This window comes from Zalophus californianus, chromosome 9, assembly GCF_009762305.2.
Source record: "Zalophus californianus isolate mZalCal1 chromosome 9, mZalCal1.pri.v2, whole genome shotgun sequence".
Lineage (NCBI taxonomy): Eukaryota > Metazoa > Chordata > Mammalia > Carnivora > Otariidae > Zalophus > Zalophus californianus.
Genome location: NC_045603.1, coordinates 85818730 through 85836732, shown reverse-complemented (window position 1 = coordinate 85836732; position 18003 = coordinate 85818730). Strand labels below are relative to the sequence as shown.

Below are 18003 nucleotides of genomic sequence, written 5' to 3'. Positions count from 1 at the left end.
CATCAAAAGGAATGAAATCTTGCCATTTGCAATGACGTGGATGGAACTGGAGGGTGTTATGCTGCGTGAAATAATTCAATCAGAGAAAGACATGTATCATATGACCTCACTGATAGGAGGATTTCTTAATCTCAGGAAACAAACAGGGTTGCTGGAGTGGGGGGGTGGGAGGGATGGGGCAGCTGGGTGATGGACATTGGGGAGGGTATGTGCTATGGTGAGAGCTGTGAATTGTGCAGGACTGTTGAGTCACAGATCTGTACCTTTGAAACAAATAATACATTATATGTTAAAAAAAAAAAGAAGAAGATAGCAGGAGCGGAAGAATGAAGGGGAGGAAATCGGAGGGGGAGATGAACCATGAGAGACTATGGACTCTGAAAAACAAACTGAGGGTTCTAGAGGGGAGGGAGGTGGGAGGATGGGTTAACCTGGTGATGGGTATTAAGGAGGGCACGTTCTGCATGGAGCACTGGGTGTTATATGCAAATAATGAATCATGGAACACCACATCAAAAACTAATGATGTAACGTATGGTGATTAACATAACATAATAATAAAAATTAATTAATTAAAAAGAAAAGGATTCACTTTTTCAATAGTCTTTTGCTGAATATTTGTGTGATGAAGTGTGAACAAAATAAAAAAATAGCATCTCAGAATTGATGTAATATAGTTTACTTTCTTCATCTATGAAGGACAGCAATCATTATTGCTCAAAATTTATTGCATTTCAAAATGATTTTTTGACTGACTGCTTCTAATTCTTTATTCTAGGCAATATCAGAATAACTCCTAAGGACTCTCGCTGGGTTGGTGCTTGGTGGCTTGGTTTCCTTGTGGCTGGAATATTATCTATTATGTCTTCCATACCATTCTTTTTCCTGCCCAAAAATCTGGATAAATCACAGAAAGAAACATCTTTATATTTGCTCAAAACAAATGAGGAAAGGACTCAAATGGCTAATGTGACCAACCATGGGCAAAATGTTAGTGAAAATATTACTGGTAAGTATTCACATTTATAGTCAATTTGGAATTATTAATTTCAGTGAAGGTAGATGAAACTATTTCTTAGTTGCCATTGGATAGAAAGCTTAGTTCTGACCATATCTGATGGAAACCTTTAGCGATCTATAGAGAGATATTTCAAAGTCCATGTCATCCCTCTCTAAATAACCACCTCTGGTTCTGTCTTGCTAGACTCAGATACTTACTCCTATTTTTTTCTAAGAAACTCCTTCCACTTTCAACATCCATTACAGTTGGTTAACCTTCTGATTACAGACCCAGATCACAAAATTCTTGTCACAAACAGAAGTTATGAATTTCTTACACACCTGTTCGTAGGCACAAGTTGTTGTACTATTACTGTCATGTCACCTGAGACACAACATTATTATTCTCTTCCTTTCCTTGCACCATAAGAAAAGTGATTTATAATACTGCCAAATTTGCTGATACAGTATTTTATAGTAGAAAGTCTACCAGGAAACAGATTTACCTATATAAATTAAACTTTATAATTTTTTTAACTTTAGTCTTCTCATTTCTGTGAACTTTGGATTATACTGTCTCCTAAATTTTTACTTAATAATTTTATTATTAACATAACAATTAATATTAAGTGCTAACAAATAAGAGACATTGCATGTCTATTCACTTTGGTTTCTTGAGCACCTAGCATAGTGCCTGGGACCCAGTTGAAAACCAAATATTTGTTGAATGAATGAATAAATGAATTAATGATATATGTAGCTGTATGGTAGAGTGATAAGAATAACCAAATATGAAGTGAACTGAGCAAGCTGCAAAACAGCATGTATGTATGATTTCATTTTGCAGTAAAATAAACTGAGTAGATACTAATGTACATATGGAAAAATGACGGAAAAAATATAAAAAACTGTTGACAGTAGGATTGTAGGGTACTCTGACTTTCTGTGTTATATGTTTTGGTAATTTTCAGTCTTCTATAACTTTTATTACACTTATAAAATTAAGATATTAACATATATTTAAGCTGTATTATAATATCTTATTTTTATATTTTTATAGGTTTTCTCCAGTCCTTGAAATGCATCCTTACCAATCCCCTATATGTTATATTACAGTGTTTGTCATTAGTGCTAACCAGTAGCCATATTGGTGTTATTACTTATGTCTTCAAATATATAGAGCAACAGTATGGTCGCTCAGCATCTGAGGCTAACATTTTGCTTGGTAAGACACATTATTTATATTTGTTTGATAAGCCATATACTACCAACTAATTGAGTTTCAAGTGACATTTTGATGTGAAGGTAATTTTATATTTTAGTAAATATAATTTCCAGTTGTTCTCTTGCAAGTTTTATCAAATTTGTTGATCTCATAATATCATCATTGCTCTGCATCTCATGTTATTTTTGAGAAGATGAATTTCTAAAAGAAAGTTGTGTGCGAATGGAACATTTAGATATAGTATCTGCATAATTGGATTTTATAATGTTGAGATCCTGAGACAAATCCTTTTGTAATTTAATCATTATAATTTCATAATTCATGCACTTTGAATCAGAACTCAGCTACTTACAAAAAATAGGACAAAAGAAAAATCGACTTAAACATATCATTGATGTCTACGTAATTCAGACAAGTGTCATGTTTTATTTTATTTATTTATTTTTAAAGATTTTATTTATTTATTTGACACAGAGATAGCGAGGGCAGGAACACAAGCAGGGGAGTGGGAGAGGGAGAAACAGGCTTCCTGCCGAGCAGGGAGCGCAATGTGGGGCTTGATCCCAGGACCCTGGGATCATGACCTGAGCCGAAGGCAGACACTTAATGACTGAGCCACCCAGGCGCCCCACAAGTATCATATTTTAGGAGTTACTTTGTTATATTATCTTTTTCCGGTGACATATTAAATCTTGCTTAATGAAGAAAAGGTTTTCTTATATTATTCTTCCCTCACCCCCAGTATAACATGAGATTCTTAAGAGCAGTACATTACCCTGTACAGTGCTCAATGCATTGTAGAAACTCAGTAAATATTTGATAAATTAAACTGAATTTATCAAGTGGTATGTGAGTAGGTCATAAGTTAAGAAAATAATAATTCAGTTAGATACTTTTATTGAACCTAAGATAAAAATTTAAACTTTGAGAGTCAAGTTTGACTTCCAAACAGGTTCCCAGCCTGAATTTGTTGTTGCTGTTGTTAGAGGGATCTTTACCTTTAATAACTCTTGTAGGACAATGACATGGAAAAATTTTACCAGGGGTCAATCATTTTTAATACCATCTTTAAGCCTGTTTATCATCACAGGGTATAGGTATGTTTGGATAAAGAAGAGATATTAATTCTAGTGGTTAATTTTAAAGTGATGGGCAAATTTGGAATGAGTTTTTAAGGATGAGAACTCTTCATTTTGAGGGAAATGTAAAGGATTTTATTTTTTTATTCTTTTTTTACTGTGTTCAATTAGCCAACATATAGTACATCATTAGTTTTTGATGTAGTGTTCAGCGTGTAAAGGATTTTAGATGGTAGGATGCAAGTCTTATAGGCAGGAAGATGATATTTTATTGTTTTCCAGAAGAAAAAAGTCCCTCATAAAAGTCATCGATTGAAACATTCAAATATCCTCAGTCACTGACTTCTGCTATTGGGGAACCCAAATCCTCAGCACTGGCATTAAGAAATTATTTCCATTTCTCCCATGTGGTACACCTGGTTTCCTACCTCCATCCAGGGCTGTTAGCTTGCTACTTAAGGAATAAGATGGGATGAATTTGGTTGATGCATTCTGTGTTTCCTTTATAAAGATATTTCAGAATAACCATATTTATATAATCACAATTTTTTTCTCTTCTTTATTTCTAGGAAGCTTAACCTTACCAACTATTGCAACTGGAATATTTATAGGAGGATATATCATTAAAAAATTCAAACTTACCTTGCTTGGAATGGCCAAATTATCATTTTATACCAATGTATTGGCCTTCATATTTCAACTGTTAAATTTTGCATTAATTTGTGAAAACAGATCAGTTGCTGGCCTAACTTTGACCTATGATGGGTTTGTATATATCAGTATATTAATTGCAAAATGTATGAACTATCAAATGTAAAAGACTATAAGGAAAACAGGGCATATAGCAATCTTAGCTAAACTTTTTTTTTAATTGAGAGAAATTTCAATTTACAAAATCTTAAAATGTCTACTTCCTAAGATCTCAAAAAATTCTCCTTTTATTCCTAAAAGTAAACCTATATAAGTTGTAATAATAATAGTTATCCTTTATGGGGTACCTACAATGACAGACAGGTACTTTTACCTTCATTCTATAGATAGGAAAAGTAGGGCTTAGAGAGATACACAGATTACCTGACTAGCAATGTTAAGATTCTGACTTAAATTGGGAGGTTTAGACTCCAAAATTTTAGTCTTTTTTTTTTTTTAAATTATTGTTATGTTAATTAACATACATTACATCATTAGTTTTTAATGTAGTGTTGGATGATTCATTGTTTGTGCATAATACCCAGTGCTCCATGCAGAACGTGCCCTCTTTAATACCCATCACCAGGCTAACCCATCCCCCCGCCCCCCTCCCCTCTAGAACCCTCAGTTTGTTTTTCAGAGTCCATAGTCTCTCATGGTTCGTCTCCCCCTCCGATATCCCCCCCTTCATTCTTCCCCTCCTGTTATCACCCTCTTTTTTTTTTCTTAACATATATTGCATTATTTTTTTCAGAGGCACAGATCTGTGATTCAACAGTCTTGCACAATTCACAGCGCTCACCATAGCCCATACCCTCCCCAATGTCTATCAACCAGCCACCCCATCCCTCTCACCCCCCCCACTCTAGCAACCCTCAGTTCGTTTCCTGAGATTAAGAATTCCTCATATCAGTATAACATTTCCCAAAAGTGACTGAGCAATTTTTATCTACCATTAGTTTTAATGGTTAACAACTACATTTATAAGAAAACACTTCTTATATTGTACTGAATTCTCCTTTTCTGCAAGCTAATGCTATTTATTCTGTTAATATTGTTATTAGCAGTAGAGTTAATAAATATCCTATATGTAATTGTATGTTAGACCATAGAAAACCTTTACTTTGTATTATTATCAAGTATTGTGAAGTATTCCTAGTACTATAGTTCTACCCCAAATTAGGGGCAGGATTCTGGTACAGATTTCTTATCATCTCTTGAATATAACCAATAATTTTAAGCTTAGGAAGGTTCACATTCAGACAACAAGGAAAGATCCTTGGATTACAGTTGAGTAACTATGATACCTAGTGCTGCTTATTGTTGGCTCTGAGCATTTATACTCTGGATCCTTTGAGATGTCAGTTTGAACTTGTCAATTTTCCCCACATTTCTTTATGTAAACACCATCCTATTTTGGAGACCTGTCAACCTAGTCTAATTATCTCTCAGCTTTCTCCTAATCCTGACTGTTAGTAATTACTCCTATCCACCATTATCCACTCCAGTAAATACAGAATCTTAGAACATTGAACTTTTGAGGTAAAAGCACCTTAAAGATCATGAAGCCCAAACCCCTTTTTTCCTCTCCATTTATTAGTTGAGAACCAGGGGAAGTGTGACTTATCTGAAGTCATACAATGACTCCAAAGATCACATCAGTAGTTCCAAGGGCTCCCAAGTTGTCAGACATGCTTTAGAGTGGCTTTAGAGCCAGTTCCATAAAACAAGTATAATAACGGTGCCATCTATTCAAAAGAAAGCAGCTAGAGTTGTATAAGATTCTCTCCATTCAGTAAAATTTTACTGAGTGCTACTTAAAGGTCAAAAAGATTTATGAGATAGATCACTGCCTTCATGAAACTCATAGTTTAATGATAGCAAATTACAGAATCGATGTATTTAGCATTTATGAAGTGTTAGTAACAGGAATAAGTTTTTAAAGTATAAATTAGTACAGAGGTTCTCAGAATGTGATCTGAGGGTCTATAGGGGTCCCTGAGACCTTATTGAAGGCTCAGCACATTCTAAATTATTTTTATAATAATACCAGGATTGTATTTGCCTTTTTCATTCTTATTTTCTTGTGAGTATATAGCGATATTTTCTAAGGCTACAATAATATGATGATAACATCAGTCTGGTGGCTAATGATATGTGTTTGTGTCTTCTCATGTATTAAAAAAAATTTTTTTTTGAGACAGAGAACATGAGTGGGGTGGGGGGGCAGAGGGAGAGAGAATCTCAAGCAGACTCCCGCTGAGCTCAGAGCCCAACATGGGGCTCAATCTCACAACCCTGAGATCATGACCTGAACTGAAATCAAGAGTCGGACACTTAAATGACTGCACCACCCAGGCACCCCGTGTATTAAAATTTTTTACTATTAATTTCTGATTATATAGCTATCAATGTCAACATATATAACCCACTTGGACAAAAAAACCTTTGAGATCCTCAATACTTTTAAGAGTATGAAGGGCTACTGAGAACAAAATTTTGAGAACTGCCATATGAATTTTTCCCCCAATACCCCTATGCGGTTGAATGTTATTATCTATGACTTACAAGTGGCAAAGCTGATTTTAGGAAGAGTAGTCACAACACTCTGAAGTGGCAGAACTAATGTGAGCTCAGGAGTAGCTGATGGCAATGTCTGGATTTGGTCATTAATCATTATGTTTAACCTCTCCCAGTTGTATGTTCCCAAGCAGAATTAGGTATTAGGTGCACTTTAGTAAAATTATTGGTAATAGAATTTCTGAATTTCTGAGTCTACTTCTTCATGTAAATTACTTCCTAATTCAAATATAATTTATCCTCAATTATTATCAAGATTTTTACAAAATAATTTTAATCTATAAGCAGAAAATTAATTATACAAATAATCCATTTTTTTAATTTTAGCCATATTATAAGATTATATTTTACAAATATAGCCATGTTTTACAGTCAATCATTATAACGTATGTTGTCATTTCATTTAAAAAGTGTATGGAGTTTTTCTAATCTTTGTCAACTGATTTTATTATTCTTGATTTTAAAAAAATTGATCCTCAGGGGTTCTGAAATTTTTATGTAGTTGAAATATAGATCTAAAAAGTCAAACTGAATAACACAGATTCATGGGACTTTACAGTAAGCTGGGAAGAACTTTAGTCTATCACCTTACTGAAGAGAAACTGAGTCTCAGAAAAATGAAGTGACTTGTTTAATGAGTAATTTCTTGGTAGAATCACAAGGACCTCTTATATAAGTCTTATGGATCCTCTTTCTTTATGTCTGGGTAAAGATGGGAGGTGTTAAGTTAATAAACACTATATTAAAAAATGCCATTTTGACAACATCACTCATCAAATTTTACTGTCTTATTAAAGCCCAACTGTTTTCCTTATTTCTCTCCCCCCCTCATCCCTCCCTCTTCTTCTCCCTCCTATCCTAATGCCCTCCCACTTTTCCTCCTTTCTCTTGGCTTCCCTTTCCTATGCTCCCTTTCTTTTTCTTTTCTCCTCTCTTCCCTCCTCCTTCTCTCTCTCTCTTTTTGATATGTGTCTACCTTATATTTCCAGGAATAATCCAGTGACATCTCATATAAACGTACCACTTTCTTATTGCAACTCAGACTGCAATTGTGATGAAAATCACTGGGAACCAGTCTGTGGAGACAATGGAATAACTTACATGTCACCTTGTCTAGCAGGATGCAAATCTTCAAATGGCAATAAAACATCTATGGTGAGTATTCATTTTTACTTTCTCTTCTCGATCAACATTGCATATTTGATTTAACAATTACTTATCAAATCTTTCTATAAGTAAGGTCTCTAGTAAAAAGAGAATAGAAAAAGACTCCTAATATTCTCTGTCATTGTGATGGTTGTGAAGTTGTGTAAATGAAAGCCTCACATAAAATCCTGCTTGAAACACAAATAGGTTTTTCTGTTGCTTAAATCTCATTTGAGATTACTCCCACTTTTCCTCCTTGAGTTTATGAGAACATGACTTTCTGGAACTTAAATGCATTTAGAATCCTTAGGAATCACTGCATTTTACTAATTAGATTAAATTAGAGATACTTTACCCTTTAGAAATTAGGGGAAAGTCCTGATCCAACCACTTGTCAGCACTCCCTTTGTTTCCAGGACAATAATCTATATGCAATTTTGCATATAGATTTCGACAAGTTTATCTTTAGGCTCATTACACTTTTGATTTTCCAGAAAATTAATCAAGGTTTCATGCTCACTTGATTGTCCAATTCTTGGCTTCCAACTTGATTTCCCCAAGGGTGGAAATTTTATCCAGGATAACTTCATCTTTTGCCTATCTATTCCTGATATTTTCCATAGAAATGCCATTTCCTTCTTCACTCAAAATATTCCCTTCCATGCAGACTACGGGTTCTTCCTAATTCCCTGAGTTTATTTCCAGTAACTGGGGATCAGGTATCATGTTCTCTATTTCACTTCCAATCTACTGAATATCTCACAAAGTTGGGGAGCCATATCCTGGGCCATTTTCCTATCACCAACATTAGCAGTATAATCAGCTATGATCATTGCTCTCTACCACACAGTTCTGTCTTTGATTTTCAAACTTTACTATCTTTTTCTGGCCCGTAATCCTACTAATTGTATTGTTGAAGGGCACTGAGAACTTTGAAGAATAAAGAACCTGGATTCTTTGAAGTCAGGCCATAAATTTGCAGAAATGTGACCCAAGGACCATACTTAAAAACCCATATCTCATATTCATGGGTCTAGTGTCTTTCACTGATAGTGCCCCATTTAATCCATGGTCTCACTTGGCCCATTAGTGAAGGCCTGGAGGAGACATGATATGAGAATCCTAAAAGAGCTCTGTGTACATTTTTCTTAATACTGGCAATGACTATACCATTTGAGGACCACTATGGAGTTCTTTTACCAAATCCTTAGTAATAAAACATCCCTTCTTAATTGCTCAAAATAATGTTCTTGGGTTTATTGGTCAGTAGGCTTGATACATAAAGGATTCATCCATATTGTTCCTAGTTAAAAAGTAAAGCTTGATTATCAGATAAGTATGGATTCAAATTACTTCCTTCAGTAAATAAAGTACTAATAGGTTTAAGCTTCCCTTAAACCTTAGTTTAGCCTAGACTCAAAACAGATTTTATTAAAACCACCTATCTAAGTAAACTACTTGCCAAATTAAATCTCTAAAATCATTTGTTCCTAAGTTTTTCCCTTCTGTGGTCTACCCATTAAGGTATTCTGTTGTGTTGAACCTCTCTGGTAATAATAATAATAATATTATTATATATCATATATATATATATCCTATAATCTGTCATTATACTCTTGGATGTTGTGTTTGTGGGTCAAAGTAGGATTCTAGTACCCCTGCCTAGCTCCTATTCCCCTAGACTCTGCCCTATTCTAATGAGTAGCTCTAGTGCCAGTTTTGCCCCCCACAAAACTATATTTTCTGAATTCTCTGAGTAACCCTTCCCTTTGCTTCCTGTTCCTGACACTTAGTAAGACTGTTAAAAAGAGTAACTAGGTTTTTTTATAGAAAGTAAAAATAAGTGGGAGAAAATTATTAAAAAGAATTTATATTAATGAGAAATTATATACAGAGTTTCAAACATTAATTTTTTCTATCCTTTCCTAATTTTTATTTTAGGAATAAATTAAATGTTAATAGTGAATTGCATTTTTTTTGTCTAGAGAGGAATCCAGGAAACTATTTTGCCTTTCAACTATTAAACAACTGTATTTTCAGAATGCTTTCTTCAAACATTGTAAATATTTTAGCTTGAATGGATGAGACTTCTTTAAATATAATGAAATGTATTCATAGCCCAGTCATATCTTCTAAATATATTCTGCAATATTTCAAAAACTATTTTTTAGGTGTTTTATAACTGTAGTTGTGTGGAAGTAACTGGTGTCCAGAACAAAAATAATTCGGTGACTTTGGGTGAATGCCCAAGAGATAGTCAATGTACAAAAAAATTTTATATTTATTCACTGGTGCAAGTCTTGAATTATTTTTTCTCTTCATTGGGAAGCACCCCAACTGTCATGCTGATTTTTAAGTAAGTATGACTTTTTAAAAAGCATTTTTATGTATATTAGGCTATAAACACACCTAATAATGTACATATTTTCCATAACATATTTGGAACACAAATTTGTATTTTGTTACATTTTAATTTTCTAGGAATGTATTTACTTAGGATTATTGTGATACCACAATGTCATAATTAATGATAAAATTTCATACTTTCTCCTCTTACTAGAATTTTGTGACATATACTGATTGATAATTGCTTCAGTTGTGAAAAAAAAATCTCTGTTGTGATTCTATAAGAACTTCTAATTTTGAGATGCCTTATACCAGGATGGGCCTGTCAGAGTGAATCAACTATTGATTTCACTGAAAGAAAACATTTGGGAACCAGACTGTATAATATAACCAGTCTATAAAGTTCTAAAGCTTTTAATATACCCTTAAAATAGCTTTTGACCTGGTCTCTCAAATATCCTCATAGACAAGAAAAAGATACATGAGCAGAATTCTTTCCTTTCTTCACTGATTAGACAAATACTTAGACCATGCTTGAAGAACACTCTGGTGAATAAAACAGATGCAGTACCTGTTCTCATACAGTTTAGAGTATGACAGGAAAGACTGATGTAAGAAAAATAGACTTAAAATAAACACATAATTACAAATTGTCATTAGTGTTAGTAAGGAAAAAGAGTGATATTAAAGAGAATAAAGAGGAAAACCTAATTTAGGATTGAGGTGAGGAGCTGTGAGGAAGAGGACTCAGAGACTTCTCAAAAAAAATCCACATTTAATCTAAAAGTCTAGAGAATAAGTTAACATTAGCAAAATGAAGAACTGTACAGACAAAGAGTCTAGGTACCGATGCGTCAAGGCCAGAAAGAGCTGGAGTGTTTGAGAAGTGAAAAGAAACTGGCTGGTTGGAACATACTGAGTGAGAGGGCTATGACATAAGATAAGACTGGAGAGTTAGGAAGGGAGCAGATAACACAAACCTTGTTGGTGAAGTTAATTATTCAGTTACCTAAAACCAAAAACATATAAAAACTTGCAGGTAGGTCTTAAAGACATGCATGTGTAAATATGGTGGTGTAGGTTAACATCTAAATTATATTTTTAAGACCTAGGTTGTTGACTACAAGTTCACTGTCAGCCAACAGCATGACATGGAAGGGAAAGAAAACAAGTGGGTTAAGCTTTGTTAAAATGAGTATACATGAGTAAACTGAGTCTACAGTTGTTCAATTCTACTCTGATCCAAAATCTTGTTAAATTATTTTTACTAATTTATTCTACAGCTATATCTCCACCTTAATATAAAATGTTGTCTACTCAAAAAGAGGTCTTACATAATTGCATAATTGCCAAAGTACAGCTTCATTAACTGTCAGAAAAATCCTCTCTCAAAAAAGTATTAGCTTTATCTCAAAAAGTCTTAGCTTTTTAATTTAAAATCTTTTGCAGGGTGAAAGAGGGTTTTGGAGATCATTGTTTCATCATTAATGTCATTTATATGGTTAAGATAAACATTACCATTTGGCAAAAACATTTACTGATCTCCCACCAGCCTTTGATTTTATTGAAAGAAAACTTTCGTGAAATGGACTGTAGAATAAAAATATAAACCTCAGTCTATTAATGATTTTCCAATGCTTATATCATAAGGCTGTTATTAAAATTAGACTAAGCAGGGGTGATGATATTCACTCATTCAGTCTATTCATTTTGTGTGTCAGGCACAATTATAGATGCTAAGGACAGAACTGTGAACAAAGTGACAAATGTCCTGCTAGCTACCAGGGCAGTGAGGGATGGGGGACTGGATGGGTATAAGAGAAGGAACAGTAAATAAATAAGCAAGTAAATGTGTAAAATAGAAGTGTTAAGCATTAGGAAGAAAAATAAATCAGCTTAAGAATATAAGAGGGAGGCAAGTAAATTGTACTAATTCAGAAATTGTGCATTGGAAGTCATTTGATAAGAGACCTGAAAAAAAAAATGAATGTACAAGCTACGCTGATATGGGGACAGGTGAAGAGCATGGTCCAGAAAATGTACACCCTGTGGGGCATGGTAACAACTTTGGAGTTTATTCTAATTGTATAGAGAAGCCAGCAGAGACATTTGAGCATTGGAATTATACAACTGACTTACCGATTAGAAGATCACTCTGGCTTTTAAGTGGAGAACAAGTTTTGGGGATGCAAGAATGGAAACAGGGAGAACAGAAGGCTATGATAGTTCTTCACAGGATGGGAGTTTGAGGATGGTGATGGTAAAGGAAATAGAAAGTGTTACGAGTCTCAGTCTTCTGTTTTTAAGACCACGTCAATAGGATTTGCTGATAGATTGAATGTGGCATGTAAGAAAGAAAGTTTAAGGATGATCCCAAGGTTCTAGCCCAGCTTTGAGAAGATGGTGGTACTGCTGAACAAACTAGTGAAGACTAAGGAAGGGTAGTTTGGAGAAAGTGGAGAAGTAAGACTTTGTTCTATCCCTGTAAATCTGAGATGCCTATTGGAGAAATATTAGAGCTGGAGACATAAATTTTGGATCCATGGCCCTTTTGAGATCTTCTAAGGACTGAGTACAGATAGAAACAAGATTCCAGAATGAAGATCCAGGCATTCCAACTCCAGAAACCAAGAGGAGGATGAGAATCCATTGAAGAAAACTGAGAAGGAGGTCCCATGAGGTTGGAGGAAAACCAAGAGGGTGGGTCATAGAAGTTAAGAGTTAGGAAGACATTGCCATTTGCAACGACACGGATGGAACTGGAGGGTGTTATGCTGAGTGAAATAAGTCAATCAGAGAAAGACATGTATCATATGACCTCACTGATATGAGGAATTCTTAATCTCAGGAAACAAACTGAGGGTTGCTGGAGTGGTGGGGGGTGGGAGGGATTGGGTGGCTGGGTGATAGACATTGGGGAGGGTATGTGCTATGGTGAGCACTGTGAATTGTACAAGACTGATGAATCACAGATCTGTAATTCTGAAACAAATGATGCAATATATGTTAAGAAAAAAAAAAGAAGAAGAAGATAGCAGGAGGGGAAGAATGAAGTGGAGTAAGTTGGAGGGGGAGATGAACCATTAGAGATGATGGACTCTGAAAAACAAACTGAGGGTTCTAGAGGGGAGGGGGTGGGGGGGTGGGTTAGCCTAGTGATGGGTATTAAAGAGGGCACGTTCTGCATGGAGCACTGGGTGTTATGCACAAATAATGAATAATGGAACACATCAAAAACTAATGAGGTAATGTATGGTGATTAACATAACAATAAAAAATTATTAAAAAAAAGAGTTAAGAAGACATCACTGGATTTCATTATGTGTTGGTCACCGCTAGCCTCAACAAAAATAATGCATAAAGATGGGGGGAAAGAAAGGCTATTTTGCAAAGGATGCAAGAGAAAATGCAAGAAAGGGAAGTGCAGATACCCAGTAGGAAAAATTCTTTATATTAGTAGTGTTATAAAAAGAAACAGACAAAAGGTATGGTAAGTTAGCAGGGGTGTGCCCTTAAGATTTCTGTTTATACTAGACATTGTAGTATGCTTGTGTGCTGATGAGAATTATCCAGTAGAGATGAAGGAAATTGATAGTGTAGTTAAGAGTGGGAACAATTAAAGGAGGAGATTGAAAGGGATATGAACAGGTACACAGAGTTTACTCTGTAATGAAAGGGAATGTCATCTATGTGGGTAAAAATAAAATGATACACATGTAGCTTTAGTCATGCAAGAGTATTGAAATTCTGTTCTGATTGCTTCTACTTTTTCTGTTAGATAAAAAGCAAGGTAATCAGCTAAATGGGAGGAGGAAAAAAAGAAGAGGTTTGAGATGAGATCAGGAAATGGAAACTAGTCATCTTAAAGGCTGGGAGAATAAACTGGGAAAACAAACTAGTAAAATACAGTAGGATTGTACTGGAGGCCCTGAGGGTTTGTGCTTAAAATGAGCTTAGTCAGAATATTTGAATGATTTCCTCCAGCCAGCAGTTCTCTAGGTATAGGTGCAGAAAAGGCAGGGGTTGAATGAAAGCATTTTCGCTTGCCTGGGACAGTAAAGGATGGGAAGGACAGAAAAGTCCAGGGAATATGAAAGGAATGATTATAAGGAGAGAGCATGGTGAGAAAAGTGAGGAAATGAAAATGGAGATTACCTGGGACAAAGTGGGGAGTGTCAAGGGTCTGAAAAGCCCTGTGGGGCTGAGGCTTGTTGGAGTTGGTTTATTGGAGAGAGTGAATTTAAAAGTTGAGAGGTGCTTCTGGTGAGGGAGTGCTCAAAACTGAGAATTAGGGAAGTGTGTACTTTATAGCATGACCAGGGGTAGGTGAGGGAAGAGGTCAGGAAACCTGGAGGCCAGAGCACTGGAGGATGGTCTACCTGGATTATTATAATAACTAGGAAAAGTGGCAGATATAGTTTTGGAAAAAAATGACAGAGAGCCTAGTACTAAAATTCCCAAGGAATGATGGGAGTGGTGATCAAGATACTAGTATCTGTAGTTACAGTATCTATAGATACCATAGCCAGGAGGTTAGGGAATGGTATATCACAATGGCACACCACTTGAGGGGAGCTAGAAATCTTTCAGAGGAGGCACTAGGGTCTGGAGGTGTTTAAAAAAAAAAAAAGAGCAAGAAGGACATCTACACTGAGACCCAGTAAGACTACAGAGAAAAAACAGCCATTATTTGAAAGAGTTGCATGGAAAGAGAACCATAAGGGGGCAGCCAGGCTTTTTTAGAACAAGAAAGTGAAGGGGTTCCTAAGAACATAAGATCTAAGGATTTTGCTGGTAATAGGACAAAATGGAAGAGTTTGAGTGATATAAAAGGAGCAGGAGACTGGGTATGATTAAAGAATTATCTAAATTATGTGGGGGTGAGAGCCCAGGGACTCAGGAATATGAAAACGGTGCTAAGAGAGGTTGTATGACTTCTCCAAGTCATGCAGTCAATAAGAAACACCATTTATCTCTTTATTCAAGAAGAAGAATTAGCATGGAATATCCCAGGGGTCACTTAGCAAGTGTTTGTTGAATGACTAAATCTACTTATTTCTATGAACAAATACAGTCATCCAAACAGCTCAAGAAAAAACAACCACCACCACCACCTTTGTATCACTTAATCAAATATTTCCAGAAAAACAGGGTTTTTGAGACTCAGTCACCTCCCCCCCATCCTGCCACTGCTGCTGAATAATTCATTTCACGTGATATGTATTAGGCTATCACAGGGATGTCACAGAATGACATGGTTGTGTCATCATCTTATTGAACACAGAGAAATGGAATTATGGAAACAATTTCTAAGTGCAAGAGTGAGTTAATTTCTAAAAGAGAATACAAATGTGCTTGCTCCCTTTAAAATGACATTTGAAAACACTAGACACTAGAATACAAGTACCTTTTTTGACACTCCGGGTTATATTACATAGTTCATGGATCATATTAGTGAACTTTGTTGTTAGTAGCAATGGCAGAAATGATATGGTAAATGCGTTCTCATACCAAGACCTCAATAAAGGTATCTGCCTTAGTGTATGGCCTGTGTCAACTGAATGGGTCACATGGGATCTGTTTCTTTGTAGCCATAATAAAGTCTGTTCTGACCACACACTCATAGGATATCAAAGGATCAAATGTGAAAATGTTAAACCATCTTGAAATCTCAAAATGTTGAATAAATAAGAGAATAATAATTATCACTCAGCTGTTCACCTTTTAAAACAACTGAAAATAAAACTTGAAATAATGTCAGGCATTCACTTGAGGGTTTTCATCTGATCGTGAAAACAATACCACTGAGAAATGTTTTGATATTGAACGTGGTTTGGTATTTTGGAGATGTTTAATGTGCCTTCGCCTTTATCTTATTTCAGAACTGTTCAACCTGAACTGAAATCCCTTGCGGTGGGTTTCCATTCACTAACTATACGAGCATTAGGTATGCTAAATATACAGATTAAAAATTTAAGATATAAATTTTCATACCAAAGCTCACAGACTGGGTGTAATTAATTTCCAGTCATAAGAAATTTTTCAATGTATAATTTAAAATAATTGCTATTTTTTGTGGTAAATAAAAAAAAATGAGAGGAAAACTAAGTAACTTAAAAGAGACTTTGATCATTAATTCTAGTTAAAGTCAATCTTTAAGTAGAACAAGAAGACATAATATTTGTTTTACGCTCTTTCTAACACAAAGATAGGTGATGTCCAAAGTTTTTCTACTTTCAGACTTAGGAATATTACTTCCCATAGGCAGAGTGGAGGGCCTTCTACATAAAGAGGGTAATGCCCAAAACTGCTTGGAAGGCCTGGGAATCCGGTCAGGTTGAGATTGTGTGAAACAAGCAGACTTTCCTGCCCTGCTTCCCACTGCCCACTTCTCTAAGGCTGGGGAAGCTAATCTTTGTCAGAAGTTAAAAATGCAAGAGGAAATGGGAACTAGACTGTAGAACTGAGCATCTTGGACTAAGGGAGTGTTCTGAATGAAAGAAAGCTCAGGATATTGTGCTTGTTGTTGTTAAACAGTAGGGCCATAGACTTCAGAGGTAAGAGTTCTATTTCTAAATATTCAAATGAGGTGATTAGTACAAGATTTAGGAAATCATCGTTTTTCCCTTGTCATTTGCTGTTTATTCCACAGAGATTTCTGTAGTTAGCACAATAACTTTTAACCTAACTCCTGTGCATGCCCCTTTGTAAGACGTATTAACAATAATATGCTTATTCCTGGGAAGTAGGAAAAGAGCATCATTCATCTAGGGATTGGGGTAGAAGACTGACCATGGCTTGGAGGCAACCACTGATGGCAGAAGGAAAAGGAAGTGGGAGGGGTCAATTCCTGGGATCCTTGCAAGCAAAAGAAAGAAGCATAACTCTTTGGCTAAGTGCATTGGAGAAGTTGTCCAAGAAGTATATTTGGGAGAAGGCCACAGATCCTCAAAGGTAAAAGAGGAACTATAAAGGGCTTGGAGAGAAGAAGATGGAGGTGCTGCAGGATTCCACTCTCGTTGTCATCCCAGCTTTCTCTTCTGTCCTCCAATCTTGCAGCTCTGCCTGTCTGGCAGTTCCCTGCCTCCAGATACAATGGAGATGCCTCTCTCCTAGAAGCTAGGCCACAGAAGCTAGCAGATGATAATAGAATGTGGGGATCTAGGACTCCCCCTTAGATGCTAAAATAACACCAAGACTAGAGGAAATTCTTCTAGTGACGTAAAAGAGAAAGAAAGGAATTTTGCCGTCCTAAATATGAGCTTACTATTTTGATATGTCCAATGTATGGCACAGTAAAACCTAACTACTTTTTGGAAATAATACATACTGACTAGTAGACTTTTGATTCACAAAAAATTGTCTTGAATATAACACATGCATAAGTTGTGGGAGGTCTATAGAGCATATTAAACTGAAAATGATATTTGGAAAATTATTTGAAGTTTTAAAATTCTAGTAATAACTTAAGTTGGCTACCTAAAACATTTAATGAATTAAGTTTGGTCAAACCAGTGGTATTGTATTTTTCATTTTTCAAAGGGTGGCTGTGATTTGTGCAAAGCTGTAAATTTCTCACCCATTTTCTTAGTACCAGTTTTTCTCAGATATGTTTGGCCCCAGACACCAGTATTTTGTCATCTCAGATTTCTCACTCTCAGAAAAATTGAGACTTAGAAATAAATGAAATCAATATAATTTTGAAATATGAATCACTACCATTTTTTACATAACAAAATAAAAATTGAAAGTCATTCATTGAAATACAAAAAGAATGAAGTGAAATCATGACCACTTCAGATCTACCCTATGGAATATAGATCTCTACCAGCATGTCTCTAAAGTTTTGGTCAAACTACCAATGCTTAGAACTAGGAGTGTATCTCAGAGTTTATTAAAATAGCAGTAAGCAAATGGGTACTTCCGCTATAAGGCAAC

General features: G+C 35.4%; 1 protein-coding gene across 3 annotated transcripts in view; it reads left to right on the top strand.

Moving 5' to 3' along the window:
• Nucleotides 1–18003, top strand: part of LOC113923148 (solute carrier organic anion transporter family member 1B3-like) — a 71591-nt gene that overhangs the window by 47134 nt on the left and 6454 nt on the right. For 2 of the 3 annotated variants that reach the window (XM_027595766.1, XM_027595765.1), the window contains exons 8-13: nt 779–1009; nt 2060–2224; nt 3873–4068; nt 7563–7728; nt 9891–10075; nt 15948–16012. In XM_027595766.1, the coding sequence (XP_027451567.1) occupies nt 779–1009; nt 2060–2224; nt 3873–4068; nt 7563–7728; nt 9891–10075; nt 15948–16012 (1008 nt within the window). The remainder of the gene's footprint in view (nt 1–778; nt 1010–2059; nt 2225–3872; nt 4069–7562; nt 7729–9890; nt 10076–15947; nt 16013–18003) is intronic. The other variant, XR_003520191.2, reaches the window with a different exon arrangement.